The 20088-nt window shown below is 40.8% G+C and overlaps 3 protein-coding genes across 3 annotated transcripts in view; 1 reads left to right on the top strand and 2 right to left on the bottom strand.

The window, feature by feature from the left end:
* Positions 1-4011: 4011 nt before the first annotated feature.
* The window catches only part of LOC138018848 (E3 ubiquitin-protein ligase TRAF7-like), a 19154-nt gene continuing 3077 nt past the window's right edge, over positions 4012-20088 (bottom strand). Inside the window, exons 3-12 of the mRNA XM_068865527.1 lie at positions 19836-19939; positions 19141-19416; positions 17560-17704; positions 17036-17140; positions 16004-16081; positions 15583-15669; positions 8029-8164; positions 7296-7444; positions 5834-5953; positions 4012-4841 (exon numbers count right to left, since the gene is read on the bottom strand). Coding sequence (XP_068721628.1) covers positions 4815-4841; positions 5834-5953; positions 7296-7444; positions 8029-8164; positions 15583-15669; positions 16004-16081; positions 17036-17140; positions 17560-17704; positions 19141-19416; positions 19836-19939 — 1227 coding nt within the window. The 3' untranslated portion in view covers positions 4012-4814. The remainder of the gene's footprint in view (positions 4842-5833; positions 5954-7295; positions 7445-8028; positions 8165-15582; positions 15670-16003; positions 16082-17035; positions 17141-17559; positions 17705-19140; positions 19417-19835; positions 19940-20088) is intronic.
* On the bottom strand, positions 8176-10983 carry LOC138018857 (histone H3). Its single transcript, XM_068865541.1, has one exon. The coding sequence runs from the start codon at positions 10819-10821 to the stop codon at positions 10411-10413; it is 411 nt and encodes a 136-aa protein (XP_068721642.1). The 5' UTR covers positions 10822-10983; the 3' UTR covers positions 8176-10410.
* Positions 14126-14860, top strand: LOC138018856 (late histone H2B.L3-like). Its single transcript, XM_068865540.1, has one exon. It carries the CDS (start codon positions 14153-14155, stop codon positions 14519-14521), a length of 369 nt encoding a protein of 122 aa, XP_068721641.1. The 5' UTR covers positions 14126-14152; the 3' UTR covers positions 14522-14860.

Here is a 20088-nt window from a genome sequence, read left to right as displayed (position 1 = left end):
ATATATGTTCACACCCAAAGTTTACGGTAGCTTGCCTTTTTTGGTTTTAAGTTTGTTGGCATGAACGCGAACAAGCGTGAACGACGGGCCAAAAACAGCAGCTTCGACCAAATTATGGTCTGAGTAAACAGCCAGAAAATAGAGTTGGTAATGTTCCACGAGAAAAATGTTTAGAAATTGTGGAACGTTTAAAGCTTCTGACAGAGAGTAAGTCATGTTAAGTCTTGGTTTCGTGTATGGCATGGAGCACCTCCCATTTGAAAATTACTGCTTACATGGTTTTAGCTTCAGGGAACTAGAGCAAGATAGCTGGTTAAGGTTTTGAGTTTAAGCACATCCCAAATCCCTAGGGAACTAAATCTGAGGACCTGAAATAAATAACCACTGTCTAAGGGCATAGCAAGGTCTATGATTCCATGTTGTAATTGAACAAGCTGCCCTCTTGAACCTTGTACAACTGTCTCAATCTGTAAGAATGATCCTTCTCTGTGTGCATTTCCAAAGAATCAGACTATTCAAGTTGAAAATTGATTACAAAATGACAACAGGAAATTAGTAAGTTGTGACTAGACCAGGCCCAGGGAACAAAGCGATGTTAAGAGTGACACACCAAAGAGTATTCCTTTTTTAATATCAAGCCCCAAGCTTTTTAAATTTTTACAAGTATAGAACTAAAATATAATTTAATTTGTTAGTCCTTCGGAACTATAAGATATGAGGAATGGTCAACAACTGTATTCACAATAATTGGATATCAAAATGATCACGAGTGTTTTTCTTCATATCAACTTGCTGGTCACCTTACTGAGACTATGACATGCAACACTTTATTATGTAGGATGTGACTCCAACTAGTGAAATCTTAACTATACATTGAATTTATAAGCAACAAAGAATCCCATTTGTATGAGCCTCATGAATTCAGCACATCTGTTAATTTTACTGCAAACAAATTAATTATGTATGAAAGTTTAAGATTCCAATCATAATCCAGAACTTCAAGAGCTTCAAATATGGCTGTTTCACATAACCAATCTGCCCGTTTATCTTCATTCACAACTGGTTCTCAAGGTAACACCTTTCCACAAAACTTGACCTCTCAGCCATCACTTCTGTCCATTGCTCCAATTGTTGAGCCACTGCCCATGTCTCTAAACAGCAGAGAATACGCTGTCAGTTCTTTTGATCCTAACTTTTAATTCCGTACTTCTCAAATGCATTAATAATTCATAAGCCAAAAACAAGAAATCATCACCGTGAAGGAAGTTTGGATACGGAGTCTTAATTAGCATAAAATTTCGCCAACTTTGATCCCAAATATCTCTTAAAATACTGATTCCTTTGAGAAGCAATATCAAACACTCGAAAGAGTGTTTCGTCGGATATCCAAACACCTCGAAATCGGTTAAAAAACTCGGCCTTTGGCCTCGTTTTTCAACTCGCTTCTCGGAGTTTGAATATCCGATGAAACACTCCTTCTCGTGTTTGATATATTACATGAAACACTTTTTCCAAAGCAAGCTTACTGATAAACCTAAGACATGGAGAATTATGTTTATACTAGAACTTGTTTATGGATGCTGGACACTTTTCGAGAAACTGTGAAGAGTAAATTCTTCAAGACATGCAATATGGAACTCTTTTCATTCTTCTAGGTAACTACATTCCCCTTGTCCTTTCAATTAACAGCCTAACCTTAAAACTAAATAATAATTTGCAGAGTACTTCTGATCATGGCTCAGAATACATGTCTGAACAGATGTCACTACAAAGCACAAAGAGACAAGCTTCTAATGCATACAACCATTAGCCTCTTTGAAAGCCACAAGCATGGGCTACAAGGTGGCCTTATTGCAATCAGCTCTTCTGGAAACATCAGTAACTTCATCAGATATCTTGCAGGAATGGTTATGCATGAGTGGGGGGCACAACTGCAAGGATCAAACATGGCCATTTTAGGTCTGAAGTAAACATCAATAATATAGGGTTTCATTTCTTTCAACTTAAGTAAACCATTCTCTCCCTCTTCCTCACACTATCTTGGTTTTTACATACATTGTAAATGCTCATAAAGATTTGCTACACTGTACCCCGAATTAATTCAACATTTTTTGGGTACAAATAACATTCAAGGTAATATGTAGATGAACTCCCTTGCTTACTCTCATTGCAAATTTGAAAGTATTATTGTTCATCTAGTTTTCAACATAATTTTGTATCTTCCTTTACCCGTGAATTGTGGTGAACATTTATTGATTTTTATACTACAGTATATGGATAATTTGTTGGAAGAGCCAGTACATGACAAATCTGATGTGTAACATATTATTTGTGAATAATGATTGTTGAGAAGATGATCAAAATATAGTGACAGGTCTTGAAGATAATCAAGTGCATGTTTCACTTATTCTAGACGGTACAACGGGATTTTGGCAAGTAAAAGGTATTTCCTAACATTTTTTTTGTACAAATGTATAACTAACACATACATCTAACGAAATCGTGATTGGCATTCCTCTACAGGCTAAGGGATACACACTAAAAGCGAAATGTATGTTCTGCCCTACAGAGCTCGTCTCCAGAATTACAACCAAATCTTTTTGAATGAGCATTCTCACTTATTTCTTAAATCGCTCGTCTAAGAACACTTGCTGAGGTAAATTCAATTGCTGCACGGAGAAAAAAAAACCGACGAGCTTTTAATGCTAGCAGCATGCTAATGAAATAAACACGATAACAGAGCTTACGCCATCCGGTTCGAAAACTACATGGACAAGCTCCAAATGTGCAATCTTCGACAGTAAACGGTAGTAGTTTGCCTTGCTACAAAAAAGAGCACGCATTTTTTCGGAATAAATAAACCAGATGAAGCGGAGGACAAATAAACAAACAATGCACTAAAAGTGTTCTTGGACTTGGGGGCCGGCGAAAAAGGGTAGTTTAACCGAACTTTTGACTTAAGTTAGCTCTAGGAGACGAAAAAAGCAATTACAAAAATACCTACTGAAGCACAGGAAAAAACATTGCAAAAGTCATCGTGTATTGAAATGACACTACAACCTTGTTAAAAATGGACAACTATATGCTCTGCACAACAGACTTGGAGAGCAGCAAGACAGAAGACTTTTGTGATCCACGACTTGGAAAATCTATCAAAACTTTCCAAATAAAAATTTGCCAAAAGCTGTTGTAATAACATCGTAATCCTTCAAACAGCGCATTTTTTAAAGCCTGGAGTCCCTAGCGGCTGCAAAGAGGAAGAAGACACAATGTTATTTGAAGTAATTTTAAGCTTGGGGGCCGGCGGAATTATGATGAAAACTTACTTCAAAGTTGAAGCAAAATCAGCTCAAATTAAAAATTTCCATCTCATAAAGGGTGGTGTATCTGAGGATCGTGTCAATATGCAGCCCTATGATTCATTATAATAAAGCTTCAACATCTTCAAACTAACCTGCATCATTTGCCTTCTCGTGTGAACATCTTGAACTTCGGTAAATCAAATGCCAAACTCCACTTCTTTGGGCCTTTATCTCGTTTTGTTCGCAATTTGATCATTAAAATATTCTCATCCGAACGCCCAAAAAACTCGAAGAATATCCATAGTGATAGAAAAGTGTGTAATTTTGTTGCAATCTTTCATCTCTCTCGACAAAATATTTTTCAAAGTGTAGATCGCCCGTTTAAAAACCCGCGGGCAGCGCGTTCAAAATAACAATGGCGCCGAACTCGAATAATTCGATTCCATTCGCGCATGCTCAGACAAAATGCCCATGTGTTGCTTGGTAGAACTGTGTCAAATATTTCACTGAAATACAGTTATTGCAGAAAAAGAAGTCTGCTACGCAGCCCCGGCGAAATTTTGGGCGTCATGCAATGCGAGGAGACGCGTTGCGTGACGACCCCAAACGACAGGTGCGAAAGAGACTACCCTAAATGCCCAGCATTAAAGAAAAACTTTTTTTGCACAAATTAAAATTTCTTTCTTTACGAAAGTAACTGTAACGGCTGTTTTTCAGAGGCACTCAACGAGTAGCATTCTATTCTTTTAAATAATGGTCATTGCAAAACAGTCATTATCAGGAATACCTTCGTACTTTACATTAATTTTGTTCACAAAAATAAAATAAAATTAAGTTTGTTTTCTCACTGCAGTGGTCCCTTGGTACAGTAGTACTACCCGCAGTAAGTTGTACTCACCTAAATCGAGTGGGAAAACTATGATAGTAGATTTTCAATTGAGTGAAGAAAGTGACTATTTGTTTCGAGTTACTACATCTTGTCATTGGCTTAACAAGCTGGAATCTAGCACTGTCGCAGTGCTAGATTGATTGTCGGCCAATTACCTGTAAATTAATGCAAAAGCAAACACGATGGCACTTTCTCACGCGTATTTTCCCGCGCTTGGGGACGGCTGCACGTATTTGGCAAGCATTATGATTTGCTCATTCGACTGCCTGCGCCTCCTGAGGTTGGCCAAGGTTGGCCAAGGTTGGCCAAAGTAATTTCTTACGTAGCTACTTAATTTAAAACCGCCTCAGGCGAGCATTGCGCAATATACACGGAAAAAAATATTCCTAGCTCTTTGTACAATGTAAAAAAGAACCGCCTGTCACAGAAAGGAATGGCCGCTTGGTTCGCATCTTAAAAAAATCCTAATGTACACGATTACGTTCACTCCGAGCTGAACCTGTCAGTATCTAAAGTGCTAAAATTTACAATGAACGGAAGTGGCTGCCGGTCTCTTCGACTTCCGCCGATCAAGCAGCGAAATTTTTAAGTACTCTGGCATGGCCCGAATACAGGGGCTGACCTCACTCCGCCTTGAAGTACTTGAAAACCTACAGAAAACAAAAACACGGTATAACAGTCATAAATTCCTTGGCTAACTTCTTCGTTCTTATGACGATAGAATGTAAAGCAAAATATCCCAATTTGTGAAATGTGATTTGACAATAAGAAAGAGTTAAGACTGGCCATGACATACCTTTCATTATATTGTAGACTGAGCAAGGGAATACCTAACTAAAGGTTCTATGAAAATGATGTATGTTTTCGGCTACTATGCGATGGACGTGCAGAAGAGAAAATATGATTGATCTTGTTTCATAGCCAGCCAACTATGGCAACGTTGAGATTTGTTTTGGTTCCTTCTAATAGCTTTTTAGTAGTCTAAGTTTCTTATGCGGGGATGGGGGGGGGGGGGGGGGATAGGGAGGGGTTTAGCACAAGTCTTCCTTCGCGCAGATGTTTGTAGCGTCACTGCCCACGACGCGGATGTAAAAGAGCGCCATTTTCATACTGTCGCTGGAGCTCTTGATGAGCTCTTGACTGCTGTGAGGGCCATGGATGGCCTAGCGGTGACAGCACTCTTATTCTGCCGAAGTGGCCCTGGTTCGGTTATTGGATTCAACGTCGCATGTGTAATGTATTTCTCTGCTTCGAGATTTTTCCATCAGGTTACTTAAGTGTTCTGCCCCTCTCTTCAATACCAAGATTTGATTTGATGCGCTTTGATTCGTGTGATCTAATTTACTGTCTTCCAATTTGTAAAGCTCTTGTCCTCGGCTACATAAGCTTGAAACTTTAAAAATATTATCTTCATCGTCATCATCACTTTTTGCAGCTGTCGTAAGGTCTCTAGTGAATAACTCTATATCTTTCAAGACGAAACAAAAACACGGAGCAACAGAGAGATTGATCTAGACCAAAAAAATAGGAAATACTACAATACCAAAATAATAACGGCCCACAACAACAGCAACATGTCTGCTTTGACAGGATTACTGTTTTTAGGATTTAAAAGGAGATTTGGTTGAAATATCAAACAGACCTTGATCTCCATGTCTTCTGAGCCTGACAGTAACATATCTTTATGGATCACCACGCAGTTCACGCTGCCCTCGTGTCTCGAAAGGGTCTGCATGGGTAACATTGTGTCCAGATTCCATACCTAAAAAAAATTTCACCGCAACTCTCGTTTAATACATGATACTACACCTCTTTAGGAAAACAAGCAAGGTTGCCTGGGAAGGCGAGGTGTGTCCAAGAATACAAGTCGATTAGATCAGTGAAATTGTCCTTGGTTAACGCCGGTGACATTACAAAGGATCCCCTCATCTAAATACGATCAATTTTGAACAACAAAAATTCATTTTAGTCTTGATGACACATAATTCATGATTCACAAGTGGTAAAGTACAGGCCCAATAATACCTTGTATTTCTACAAATAAACAAGCAATTAGGAACAGAATTTGTATGTTATCTAATCCCTTTTTTCAATTTCGACTTCTTTTTCTTGTATGTCTCTTTCGCAGACGGCGTCCTTTTGGCACGCAACCTCACTTTCCCTCCCACCTAATTGTGTAACGAGCCAAAACAATATGTGCCAGCAGGAGCACATTGGTGGGCTCCCAGTGCAAGGAGTAACCCATAACCAGGGGCCTATAATAGGTCTTGGCTGGAGACTATTCATAGGAGTCTATATCTCCCCTACTGGGTTTGTACCCCAGCACAGGAGTAGACCGGGATATTTTTGGAACGAAACTTCGCATGCAAAAACACAAAGGGGGCACGTTCAGCCAATCAAATGGCTTTAGTATATCATTGATAGACCTCTCATTAGTATGCACAAAATAAAATTACATAATGCCGAGTGCAGTTCTAGCGCCGAGTGAACAGGAGAGTGATACAAATGATAGTTTCGGACTTGAATACTCTCCCGATGGATTTTTGAGCTCTTCTAGCGACTCATCTGAGGATTATTCACGAATTGGGCGCGGTAAACTAGCAACATTAAGCCGAAAACGGGCATGGAAACAAAGCTAATGTGGCAACTCATATATGCAGCGCATTTGCACGAGCACTAGCAACCATGGCAACCAATTTTTGGCGGGAAGTCTAAAACTATAAAAAACCTCATCTACTCCCGTGCTGGTGGCTTTTATCTTTACGAATGGAAGCTTCCTACTCGTAGGCTCCTGGTCTATGTAACGGCATTTTCACAGATCAAGCTATTTTAGACGAGTTCTTAAATAAGTTTTGGCTTGCACGAATGACCATTCCCGGCCCATGGGTAATAATTTCTAATGCAAGACTTTTAATTAGCTGGAAAGGTGTGGTTTAATTTCGCGGGAAAATCAATGTTAAAATAACTCGGTGTGCGTAAAAACGCCGCTCCACAAATACAATGAGGTTGTGCGCTCCTCGTCGTGGACTCCTGGTGTAAGGGAGGCTATGACTGTTTCAGCACAGCATCATTGTTTGCTGAACGGAACTGTTGTGAGAATGTACCTGCACCGTTGTATCATAGGAAGCCGAGAATAGTAATTTTCCTGTGACAGCTGGCGCCAGTCCCGTCACCGTTCCTATGTGACCTACAAGGGCCTTGATGGACTGGTACGTGTTGACATCATACAAGTGAATGTTCTGGTTATATGTGCCTGTGGAAAAGAGCCAAGGGTGAGAGTGTTAACTGCACACTACAACGACATATCACAGAATCGACTACGGCATGACATCACTCCTTGCGATGGCTCTGATTAAGCATTACTTCGTTCTCTGATTAGCCGAACCTTGTCGTATCATTTTGAAATTCTTCGTCCCTATACCCCTGGGGGTGGTGAACGCTCGCATATGCCCGTGCTTTAGGTCACCTGCGTGTGTTTGCATGTATCTGATTGGATCCGTTCGTCCGTTGCTGTTATAGAAACGTTGTTTTTCCTTCTAAAATAACTCCCTTCGTTGGAAAAGGGGGAGGAACAATGTAGATTTATTTTTGCTACAAGCTACCCAAAGCAACTATACCTATGCTACTCTTAGTATCATATCGTCGAATGGTTCGACCTCCAGTGCACGACTAAAAGATAGTCAAAACTTGGTGGCAAAAATGAGGACCAATTTCAACAATCAATTTTTAAATATTTTGAAACAGACTTTCACTGGATTGAAAGCCATGACGCAACCGTGGCTTGCCGCCAGTCTTAACCGCGCTTTGTCTGAGTGTGATGCTACCGAAAACCCCTACCTACGATTATGAAGTGTCTGGTAGCGGCTATCGAGTACACAGAGCCAAGAGAATGATCAATTGTCCCACGGAGACAAAAGGAACCAGTGGCGTCCCATATGTGAACAACATTGTGAGAACCACTAAACAGATTTTCCTGAAGAGAAAGAAAAAGACAAGGCTCGGTGTACGCCAGCTTTTATCTTTTCAGACTGTTACGCTACGTAAGGCATTCCGGGCTCTTCATTGCAGAGTGCGAACATCGAATATTTTAACGGTCTGGGTGCTCTTTTGGGTTAGGGTTAGGTTGCTATCCTGGAGGGTTTGTAAAAAGGATGTGATCAGAGCGACAAGATTTTTCACGAACATCAATGAAGAGAGTCTCATGAACTGTAATGTAATATATAAATAACTTATTGTAGAGGACATGTTGTTTATTTGTGGTCAAAATCGCGTCTTTTTCGCCCGAGCGTAACGAGGGTTCAAGTGACGCCGCGGCAGACACATGCTGCATTGCAATATGCCCAAGCCCTTCTCATGACAAACAGTGATAGTTTAGAAATGATAAGTGTTTATTGGGCCTTGCAATTGATATTATGTAACGGATCCAAGGACTCAGCCGCGAAGCCCCTCAACCCTTTGAATATTGATTTTTGGATAACTTAAAGCAGCTTAAATCTGAATGCAAAATGTAAGGGATTTAAAGAGGATTACATAGTTTTAGAGCTGTTCTGCTGAAGTGTCACGACCATTTGTGAACCAAGATGTGGCGTTACTATCCAATACTAACAGCCGAGTAAGTTACAAAACTTTAACGACTTCGCCGAGTTGACAGCAAAAGTATTTCAGTCTTCTCGACAAAGACGGGGTCGTTACACAGATCTACACAGCGTCGTTGAGTAAGTGATGGCTCCCAAGGGAGACGTTTGGTTTTCAAATTAGGTAAGCAGAGTCACGCTTCACTTCCGGAGATTTCTTGGCGGACGGCTTCGGAGGCTTCTTCGCCGATTTTTTCAACGTTTTCTTTATGGCAGCCGGCTCTTTAGATTCTTCGCAGCTGTCTTTTAGCAGCCTCGCTTTTCTTAGAGGTGTAAGTTCGCAATCGAACCAGTGTGCTTCTTCGACGTGAAGTTGATAAATTTCCAGAAACAAACTTGACTTCAAAACGCACTTACTAGTTAAAATTTTAACACTACCATTTCGAAAGCAAAAGAAGGCAGAACTCGCGTATACTTATTAAAGTTGAAAACATGATATACTCTACGGTTGTTTCAATGGCTCAAACTCACTTTTGTACGATCAACAAGGACAAACTCGCAATGTGATGAAGGACGGTTGTTGGGTTCTCACATCCTAAGACTTCGGTCGATTTAGGGTGACATCCCTGTTTCATTTAAAATTTCAGTGCTTTGGGACAAGATGAATGATGTTCGGATATAAGAATCATAAAACACTGACCTCACACTGTCCCAGTGTAAGAGGTTAAATGGAGGGGAGAGATTTGTGGCGCATTCAGGGACAATCAAGTTTGCAATCTTTTCGCCAAAAATATCTACCTCTCTTTGCTTTTCCTAAAAATCCACTCTTTAAGACTGAGGTAAAACTATCGATTGAAGTGGAGCTGTTTCAAGTTTTCAAAAATTACAGATAATTTTTACAATGAACGCTGTTTTAGAGGATAACGCCGAAAAACACCTGACTTACGTGTGTTTGGAACACTTTTGACAAACTGCATAACGGGATCCCGTTAAGGCTTTCCTTTCGCTACTGCTCAAGAAAAGTTTTTTACTACGATGATTAGCATCTTAACTTCTTTCCGCAGTTCAAATTACATCAACTTTCGTCATCTATCTGCATAACTATTGCACTGAAAATCGTTCTTGCGTGAATAATTATAAACAGGGCATTTTTCAGTTTTAATCGCTCCCATGCTGTTTAACTTTGAGTTTCAAGTTTCTAAAATTTCTTAACATCACCAATGCCACTGCATGAAAAGGTCGATAATTGGGTTTGAAGATCTTAAAGTTTTGAGAAATCTTTTCTTTCCACCGTAAGGTGTGCACCGTTTGGAATCTGCATAATTTTTGCGCCAAAACCTGATTGTCACAGTGATTCTAATCCAACCTTTAGAACGCAATTGAAGAGCACTATAAAATTAAAGTTTTCAAGCCCCGTCGTCTAAAACTTATTACCTTTCCGGAATTCCCTTTCTCCAATACGAAGCCTTTGTTAACGAACCTTAAATATTAGAATTGCATTGCAAGGGAACACGCGGAATCAAGTCAATAAGAGAAACGAAAGGGGGTAACCTTACAGGGTGAAGAGGATTGATAACAGAGTTGGTCATTGCTTTTGTCTATTTGGTGGCTCCTAAAGGAGCCGTTTGTATTAGGAAGATGGAGTTTATGCTCGTTCTCCGCGAATTCGGCGGGCTAGTTGAATGTCCTTTGGCATAATGGTGACGCGTTTGGCGTGGATGGCGCACAAGTTTGTGTCTTCAAACAAACCAACCAGATAAGCTTCACTCGCTTCTTGAAGAGCCATCACAGCAGAGCTCTGGAAACGCAGGTCGGTCTTGAAATCCTGAGCGATTTCACGAACAAGACGTTGGAAGGGCAGCTTGCGGATCAACAGTTCGGTGGATTTCTGGTAGCGACGGATCTCACGAAGAGCAACTGTACCGGGCCTGTAACGATGAGGTTTCTTGACTCCACCGGTGGCCGGCGCGCTCTTGCGAGCTGCCTTAGTGGCCAGCTGCTTACGTGGAGCTTTTCCTCCAGTTGATTTACGAGCGGTTTGCTTTGTGCGAGCCATTTGAAATATCTGACAACAATTTTCAGACCTCAAAAATTAGAGCAACATTGTCCAGTTGCTGGTTTTATACCCTGCACGAGATTCTTTCCGATTGGTCGAAAAGGAAGAGATTTCATTGGACAATTACAAGAGCTTCAAACTTTGTGTACTGCAATGTGATACAGGTCCCGGTACAGGTCCTGCGTTTTCTCGTTATCGGTTGGCGAACGAAACCATGAGCAAATATTAAAAAAAATATAAAAAATACATTTAAGACAACTTTAATTTAGAGTTTGAACAAGATGATTATCAGTCCAAGTTGGAAATATTTCGCTACAGAATTAGCGTATTTCGAATGTAAAACGATACAAAGAAATGCTAATGATGCCATAACCCCAACTCATTGTGTCTTTGCCATCCAATAGGAATCAATTTTATGCTTTATGTTTTCTGAGAGGTCAATCTCTAGCTTACAAAAGTAAATCGACTGCTTGGAAGGTAATCATTTCAGTTGTTTCAACGAGAAGTAAACGTCATGTCTGGTCGCGGTAAAGGAGGCAAAGGCTTGGGAAAAGGAGGCGCCAAGCGTCACAGAAAGATTCTTCGTGATAACATTCAGGGTATCACCAAACCAGCCATCCGCCGTCTTGCTCGCCGAGGTGGTGTCAAGCGAATCTCTGGTCTGATCTACGAGGAGACGCGAGGTGTTCTCAAAGTTTTCCTTGAGAACGTTATCCGCGATGCTGTTACTTACACCGAGCACGCCAAGCGCAAGACCGTGACTGCCATGGATGTCGTGTATGCTCTCAAACGACAGGGACGCACTCTGTACGGATTTGGCGGTTAGAAGGATCCTTTCTTCACATTACAAACGGCTCTTTTAGGAGCCACCAAGTATAACAAAAGTCATGACCAATAAAGTTATTGTTGTAATTACTGTAAGGTATATTTAAAATCGTGCGAAGGGGGATGGGGGCATCACATTCGATCATTTCTTGATAACCTCTAGTATTTCATTTCTTTCGTCGGTTTCCTCCAAGAGGGATAATTTATAAATACGCGCAAGGCGGTTTAGCTAAACTATGAAATAACCCGCTACTTGTTTGCATATGAATGTCGCCTTGTGTGTTATATTGAGCGATGCCGCTACAAGATAACAATAGTCGCCGGGTATTTTGTAGTTACTCGGCGGTTTACTCGCGTTAATATTTCCAGAAACATAATATGTCGAAGAGTTCAGTTTTCTTTTCTTTGATAGTCGTATAAGCTGGTACGGACACAAAAATCACAGAAGAACGCTACCCCTGGATACTTTCATTTCCGCGAAGAAACGGTTTCTGCAGAATTTAATCAACAGGCGTTTAAAGCCCGTGCTAATTGGAACTCAAACCATACTATAAAAGCAAAGATGAATCTAGGAATCAGTTTCTCTAGAATCTTTGGTGTTGCGTCGGTGTAAGAAAGAAATTAAGAAATTCGGAGACAAGATGAGACTTGTCCACAGAAGGAACTTTACCGGAAAACATGATTTTTCAATGCTGCGATGACTTTCCTATCATTTAATACAATTCGTTTCTCGCGTAAAATGTGCGCCAACCGCTCCGGAATTAGAGAGAAAAATAAAGAAACTATTATCGTCTTGTGCTCTCGTCGTCCACATAACCTCTAACGTCTTTGGTCTATTCTGACAAAGGGCTAACGCTTACATATCAATTCAATCATAGTTAGTAGCATCTTGGTAGTCACGAACTTAAATTAAATATTTAGGACCAAGGTTTGATAATTTGCGCGCGTTTTTTCAAACCGTCGTAGGTTACATGCAAATATGCTATATCCTTGCTCCAAACTGACCTTTGGATGTTTTATGATTTGCGCGCGTTTTTCAAACCGTCGTAGATTACATGCAAATATGCTATATCGTTGCCGCAAACTGACCTTTGGATGTTTGTTGGTTTGAGCGCGTTTCTCAAAGAGACAGCGATTTGCATTTCAATACAATCTTATTGCCACCACGTGTTTATACACAAGGAGGCACGTCCGGTTGGAAAGACATTTGCTGAACCGTTATTTCAAACTGCTGTTCGTTGATTTGCGCTCGTTTACAAACAGGACAGATCCAGAAAAAGTGACCTGCATTGCACTACAAACTTATTTTTACCACGCTTTTGTTAACAAACGAAGCACCAATCAGGCATGTTTGAAAACTGGAGTGTCTACGATGAATTAAACCTTATTACACGATAATGAAACGAACGTTCGTTGATTTGCGCGCCTTTTTATAGCTTAGTTTTTACAAAGATAGAGAAAATAAGGAAATTCTTGCAAGACGGGAAATCAAGCGACCAGAGCACTGAAATTGTTAGTCTGATCATTTTTTCTAGTTCAGGAATTATGAATATACTCCATTCTATTTAAGCTGATATATCACATTCTATTCTAGTCCAAAATAATCAATTCATAATATCAGGGATTGGGCCCGGCCGTTCGCTGCGCTATCGGTTAAAAACGAAATGCTTTTCTGTTTTCGCGTTGCAATTTTACAAGCTGTTTGAAATTAAATGTAAGATGAAGCCAGTGCGGCTTCACATGAGATGTGTTGGGCATGACTTTTATGAAATTTGGTGGCTCCTAAAAGAGCCGTTTGTTAAGTTGATTCAGGTGACGAATTTACGCTTTGGCCTTCTTCTCTGTCTTCTTGGGAAGAAGAACAGCCTGGATGTTGGGCAAAACACCTCCCTGAGCGATGGTAACACCAGCAAGCAGTTTGTTCAGCTCCTCGTCATTTCGTACGGCAAGCTGAAGATGACGTGGGATGATTCTAGTTTTCTTGTTGTCACGAGCAGCGTTGCCCGCCAACTCGAGGATCTCAGCGCTCAAGTATTCGAGCACAGCGGCCAAATACACTGGAGCACCGGCGCCTACGCGTTCGGCATAGTTGCCCTTGCGAAGAAGACGATGGATACGACCGACAGGAAACTGAAGACCAGCTCTGGATGAGCGGCTCTTGGACTTGGTGCCCTTTGCTTTGCCTTTTCCGCGACCAGACATGTTTCACAGGATAACTTTGATCGGAAATGTGAACGAACTAATGATTCAAGAGAAGTAGCCAAGGAAATTTATACGAGCATAAGGATATGAGAAGGATCGAAACGCACCAATCAAATCATTGAAATATTAAGTGTTGTTTATGATCATATCGTTTGCACAAAAAGAAAGTTGACCTTTAGTCCTTTAGGAAAACAGCCAATTAAAGCTCGAGGATTTCGATCCGTTTGCTAATTGATCACTAGGGAATTCTGATATAAATAAGTCTCTGCACCAACATGTTACACATTCATTCTGATCAACGAACATGGCGCCAAAAGTTGCAGGAAAGAAGGGCGAAAAGAAGGCTGGAAAGGCCAAGCCAACGGGAGATAAGAAAAGGAGGCGAGCAAAGAGAAAGGAAAGTTATGCCATCTATATCTACAAGGTATTGAAACAAGTTCACCCTGACACTGGTATCTCCAGCAAAGCCATGGGCATTATGAACTCGTTCGTTAACGACATCTTCGAGCGCATCGCTGGTGAAGCTTCTCGCTTGGCTCACTACAACAAGAAGTCAACCATCAGCTCCCGCGAGATCCAGACCGCCATCAGGCTGCTTCTGCCCGGTGAACTGGCTAAACACGCTGTCAGTGAAGGAACCAAGGCTGTGACCAAGTACACCAGCAGCAAGTAACTCGCTTTGAGTAAACCACAAAAAAACAACGGCTCCTTTAGGAGCCACCAAATATCATGAAAGTCACAGACTAACAGTTTGAACCTTCTCATCATAATCTGAAATCGAACAGAATTTATCTTTCCCTTAAATTGAAAATACTATTATTTGGTAAAAAAACGCGTACTGCTATTTCTTACCGCTCTTTTCCTCTAGGTGTACAGTCTTAGGACGCTTCGGGACGTTCTATGTACGACCCGACCCCGGGGCATGGGTTTTTGGGGGAACCCTTTGAAAAAACCTTTCCTACCCATTCACTTTTTTTATCGGTGCCTTAGAAAAAAGGTTCCTACCAGTGGAATTTTGATGGACCACATCCATGAAGGGGGGGGGGGGGGGGGAATTAACGTGAAATGTCCGTTCCCTTTTGTCAGAACTTGCTGGGCAGACCCGCCAGTGTGCAAATGAAATGCAAAAATTTGAAGGAACACTTGGATGATAATCCCTCGCACTTTTCTGGAGGAGTATATATCATCCTTGAAGTGCGTTAATTTGTGTGCGGAAAGTAGAATTGACTTCCACTTTCCGCAACGCTTCACGCAACGTTGCAAGGAATTTTTCGATCATTGCGCAGTGTAACATCTGCCCTGCAACTTGCGTCGCAACGGTTTGAGGCACCAGCCAATGAAAACGTTCCTTAACCTATGTCATCATCGAAAACGAGACAAGTTGCAAGAAACGTGGTAAAGTGTAACACCCATCAAGTAACTTGTTTCGCAATATGAGGACTTTTGTCGCAACAAAACTGCGAGACAAGTTGCAAGAAAAATTGCCGAGTGTAATGTTCAGCGCCTTTAAGTGCCAATGCTATGATGATTAATTAGTTTTAGCTAATCTCTGTACACATATATGTATAACAGATTGCTGTATTTGACCGTGAAGAGGCGTATGTTGACGAGCCATGGCTCACACGGGAATACCTGTCACCATAGCCACTCGGGCAATATAGAAGGTGTGACAGAGTTCCTATTCTGCTTAAAAATCTCTTAGAGAAAAAGATAACTTGAGCAAGAACAACTCACTCTTTTCACGTCCAAAGCCAATGCTCTGACCCAGTGATGAAGATTAGGCATCTCATGAACCTTTTGAAGAGTAGATGCATCCCATACCTTTGGATGAAAAAGAGCACTTTCTATGTGAGGTTTACAAACTTGTCTAAAAACAAGGATTGTGATTTTGAACAGCGAGCAGAGGTGGGGGGGGGGGGGGGAGGGGAGACTGTAACTTAAAAGGGTTTGTTCTGCTAAGGTGAGAAAATCTATACTAGGCAAGATGGATAAATACAAATATTGATAATTCCCCTCAGGAAACTTTCTGACATGATACAAGTGAGGAAAAATGAATACTTTTTTAACCATCAGCGACAGAGCAACTTCAGACAGTGTTCAGCGGGGGATAGGAGCCCTGGATCCTATGGAATGGAATGCTCAAATGACCACTTACCTTAATGCAAGAATGCGAAGAAGTGAAGAGATACTTTCCATTGTATATGATAGCACAAATGACATTATCATGGGCATTCTAAGAAAGGATGAATGATAAAGTAAGATACAGCTAGGAATAAAATTGCATCCAGTTATCACAAGATTTGAAAGAAGTCAGAACAAAACAAAAGATAGAATTCATCATGGATTATTTGGACAATTCAAGGAATAAAACTAAACAATTATTTTCTCTTATAGACGTCTGAAAAATTCAGGCGGCTTCAACAGAATTCAAACCCACGACCTCTGCGGTGCCAGATAAGTGCACTCCAATCCAGATAAGGATCACTTCAATCTTTCATCTATAACCCGCACTTCAAACATACATGTACACATTTCTTTCATGATTCATCATTCCTTTCACGGGAACACAAGCCCAATAAACTGATCTTCTCGCAACTGTGTGGCTTCATTGCTCAGTTGGTAGAACATTGTCAAGATAAGAGCAAGGATCACTTCAATGTTTCATATATAACCCACTTTTTAAATACACATTTCTTTCATAGAAAAAAAAATTAGGCCATTTCCGAGATCATGTCTACCTCATCTTCAAAGCGAGTCTAAGTGCGAAGTTTTTGTTATGAAAAGTAGTTTTCATTGATATGTAAAGTAGAACTAATTAACATCACAAAAACTTCGCACTTAGACTCGCTTTGAAGAGGAGGCAGACTAGAACTTGGAAATGGCCTATAAATAGAGCTTGTTTCATTCTAAAATTTTATGTTCTTTACTGCTGGTAATTTCATCAGGGGGAGGGGGTGACAATCCCCACAGGATTTGTCTTTATCAAGAGGATAGGGGTTTGGGGGCTATTTTTATAAAGATGCCTCTAAGTACATAAGTATAGAACTTAACCTATTTGCCTCCAAGAGGTTTCCCATTGATGCGTAAAATTATCTGGTGTTAGTGAGAATAAAATCTGTATGTGTTACTCTCTGGAGGCATATGGTTAATCAGTTTCAACACTTTATAACATATTGATTGAACACACCTCAACTCTTTTGTGCAGAGTTAGATTTTCTAAGTTCCATGATATTATTGCCTGATCTGACCCAGCACTGTATAGTTTGCCACCTCCCGCACACATAGCATGAATCTGATAAAAAAGGAAATATCATTTTGGTGATTTTACTTCAGTGGAGTGCGCATAGCGTTGTGGGTATCGCTTGCCGACTGCATTCCAGCCCTCCTGGTTAGAATCCCAGCTCGTGCGCTCCAAAGTTCACTCAGCTTTCCATCCATTTGTGGTGGGTAAAATGAGTACCAGGATTACTGGGGACAAATTGTGCATGCAACGAGATTGGAGTGGCGCCCACCCCTGCCGTGAGTTGCGACAGATGTCGTGAGTTATGGTAGAAGATAATGAAAAAGGAGCCTTTGGGTTGCCTTCGACTTCGGTCAGCCTCTTGTATTGTCTACCTCAACTCAAAATACTTTTGACCACCCCAAAGAATTTAACACAACCCTCATTTTGCACATTAAATGAAAAGTAATGTTCATGTTTGGTCAACTCACATCTCCAGTGTGACCCTCAAGGACCTCAGTACATCTTGCAAGGCGCACATTTTCCATGTTCCAGACTTTGATAACTCTGTCTCCTCCAGCACTGAAAAGACGATGACCCCTTGATACCAGGGACCAGATGCTTCCACGGTGACCTCTAAAAATATTATTATTTATAATATAATTGTTAGGTAGTATCACTGCAAATGACACTTAGTCTAGTTTCACCGCCAAGGAATGCGAGATACTGGTGCCTCAAAAATATATGAGATTTAGACGAAATGGAGACACTGTGTGGAATGGATGATTTACAGTGCAACGCGCCTACCGTGGCCACCCAATAAACTTTCACATTTGACAATTACGTGTTAATACGTCAACTCAACAACCCATGCAGCGGTGTTCAACTTACAACTGTGCAAACTTTGCAAGGAGGCATGACTGTCAATCAAATTCGCACATCCTGATTGGCGGACAATTTGTAAAAAACTTTGTTAGGTGGCCACGGTAAGGCGCATCGCACTGTAAGAGCACCCCACCAAATGAAACAAAAATACAATAAAAAGGTTATTTTTAGGAACCTAAAGGTAAAAGGTAAAGTAACTTTATTTAATGTCGGTAGTTCCTTCAGCTACGAGGCTGGTATCAATGGAAGCCGACAGTGCGCCCTTTACCCCCCTCCCTCTGTCAGTGCTCCATTTTACGGGTATTTAAAGCTATAGCCACACAGATCAGAGGGAAGTTAAAACAGATGTTTAAGTCACCAAGGATCGAACTGGGGACCTCTCACTCCGAAAGCTGCGCACCAGCCAACTGAGCCATGACTGCCTCCTACCTGAGCCCAAACAACAGGTACAAGATGGAATCATATTTTTTACAATGTGACCGGGAAAACCGTGAACACCTGAAACATCTCAGGAATGTTGTTTCTGTCCAATCACGCGTCCAAAATCCACTCGCTTAACTGCAGAGTATTTACTGTTGTTTGTGCGACAAAAATTGTGTCGGCTTTAGATTTTCAGGTAATTGATTTAATTTGAGCTAATTCTGGTCGTTTAAGCTCTGAAACTACTCATAACAAAACAAAACAGTGCATGCATGTATTATTTTGTCCTTTCTTTGATCTCTGGTGCTCCGAAGCAATCTTTGCTTTCAACATCTGGTACCCTTTATAACGATTATTCAGTTTGCGGTATTGGTGCCTGAAGTCTTCAAACATGATTGGCCTAAGAACAATAGGCATTCCTGACATATTTTAGGTGTTTACAGTTTTCCTGGGCACACTGTAATTGACCATCACAGCCATGCTGATTTTCAGAAAAAAAACCCATACCCTGTAACAAGAATGCTTTCATTCAAGTCTATGTACACTTTTCTACTTTTTTCCATCAATAACACACATAAAAACATTTTTAAATGACCCCACTCTGTATTTGGGGTAGGTAGCCAGTTACTCATTGTTGTTGAAGAGAGAAGTACATTGCAAAATTCTGGAAAAGAAATTCAGTCCAACAAGATTGAGATGATTGTTCTGGTTTCTTTTTCCACTGGAAAGCAGGGAATTTGTGGTTTAAATTCAAGAACTTTACATACCTAAGAGTCCCAATACATTTAAAAACACAGGGTATACTCCAGGCATCATGATGCGTTGATACCATTGCCGCAGGCTTGAGCCTGGCCAGTGATTTAGGCCCATAGGAATAGGTCACACCAGTGTCATCAGGACTTGTACTTTGTGAACTGTTTAATGTGTCTGGGATAGATGTCACTGACATTTCACGATAAAGGGAGGATCGTTTCAAAATGACAGTCAGCTGTTCCACTTGGAATGACAGATCTTCAACTGTCTCCGATAACCGAGAGATCTCACTGCAAAAATAAAAGAAACATATTACCCTGTGTGAAAGATCATTTTGAACTAGTTAGCAAAGCTTACATAAATTTTACTTAGGTTTCTCTTTTCATCTTTCGTAAACTTACAACTGTCACTAGTTCAGAAAAGCTGTAAAACATTATAATCTCACTTTCTTGTGATTTGAAGCTGAGGTTGATCTAGAAGAGAAGCTTTGGGTGGATCAAAGGAATAGGGATAACTGGATTTAAGGGGGTAGGGAAAAGTGGAGCTTGGGGTGGGGTGGGTGTCTTTCTGGGTATACTGTATCCAGTGGGTAGGAGTAGGGCTAGACCCTCTAAACTTTTCAAATCTTTCCATTAATTGAAGGAAAGGTGATGGGGAAAATATGAAATTAAACAATATTAAATCAGTGAATTCAGCTCTTGTGTTATACCTGTTGCACTGTTCAACTTGTGTCATCAAAGCATCTTGATTATTTTCTAACCAGGAAACCCTCTCTGAAAGAACCTGCACTGATGATCTCAACTCTTCAGAAGACTGAATTGTTACAAATAAGAAAGCAAGACAAACACATCAGCCGACAGTACCCTGGATAGCAATAACTTACATTGTGGAAGCATGATGGTACAGCAGGCACAGTAGTGCAAATAGACATTTGACTCTGTTGTGACATTGTTTCCTGGCAT

This window comes from Montipora capricornis, chromosome 10, assembly GCF_036669925.1.
Source record: "Montipora capricornis isolate CH-2021 chromosome 10, ASM3666992v2, whole genome shotgun sequence".
NCBI classification, from domain to species: domain Eukaryota; kingdom Metazoa; phylum Cnidaria; class Anthozoa; order Scleractinia; family Acroporidae; genus Montipora; species Montipora capricornis.
The sequence above is the reverse complement of the archived record's forward strand: the minus strand, read 5'-3'. Positions and strand labels throughout refer to the sequence as shown.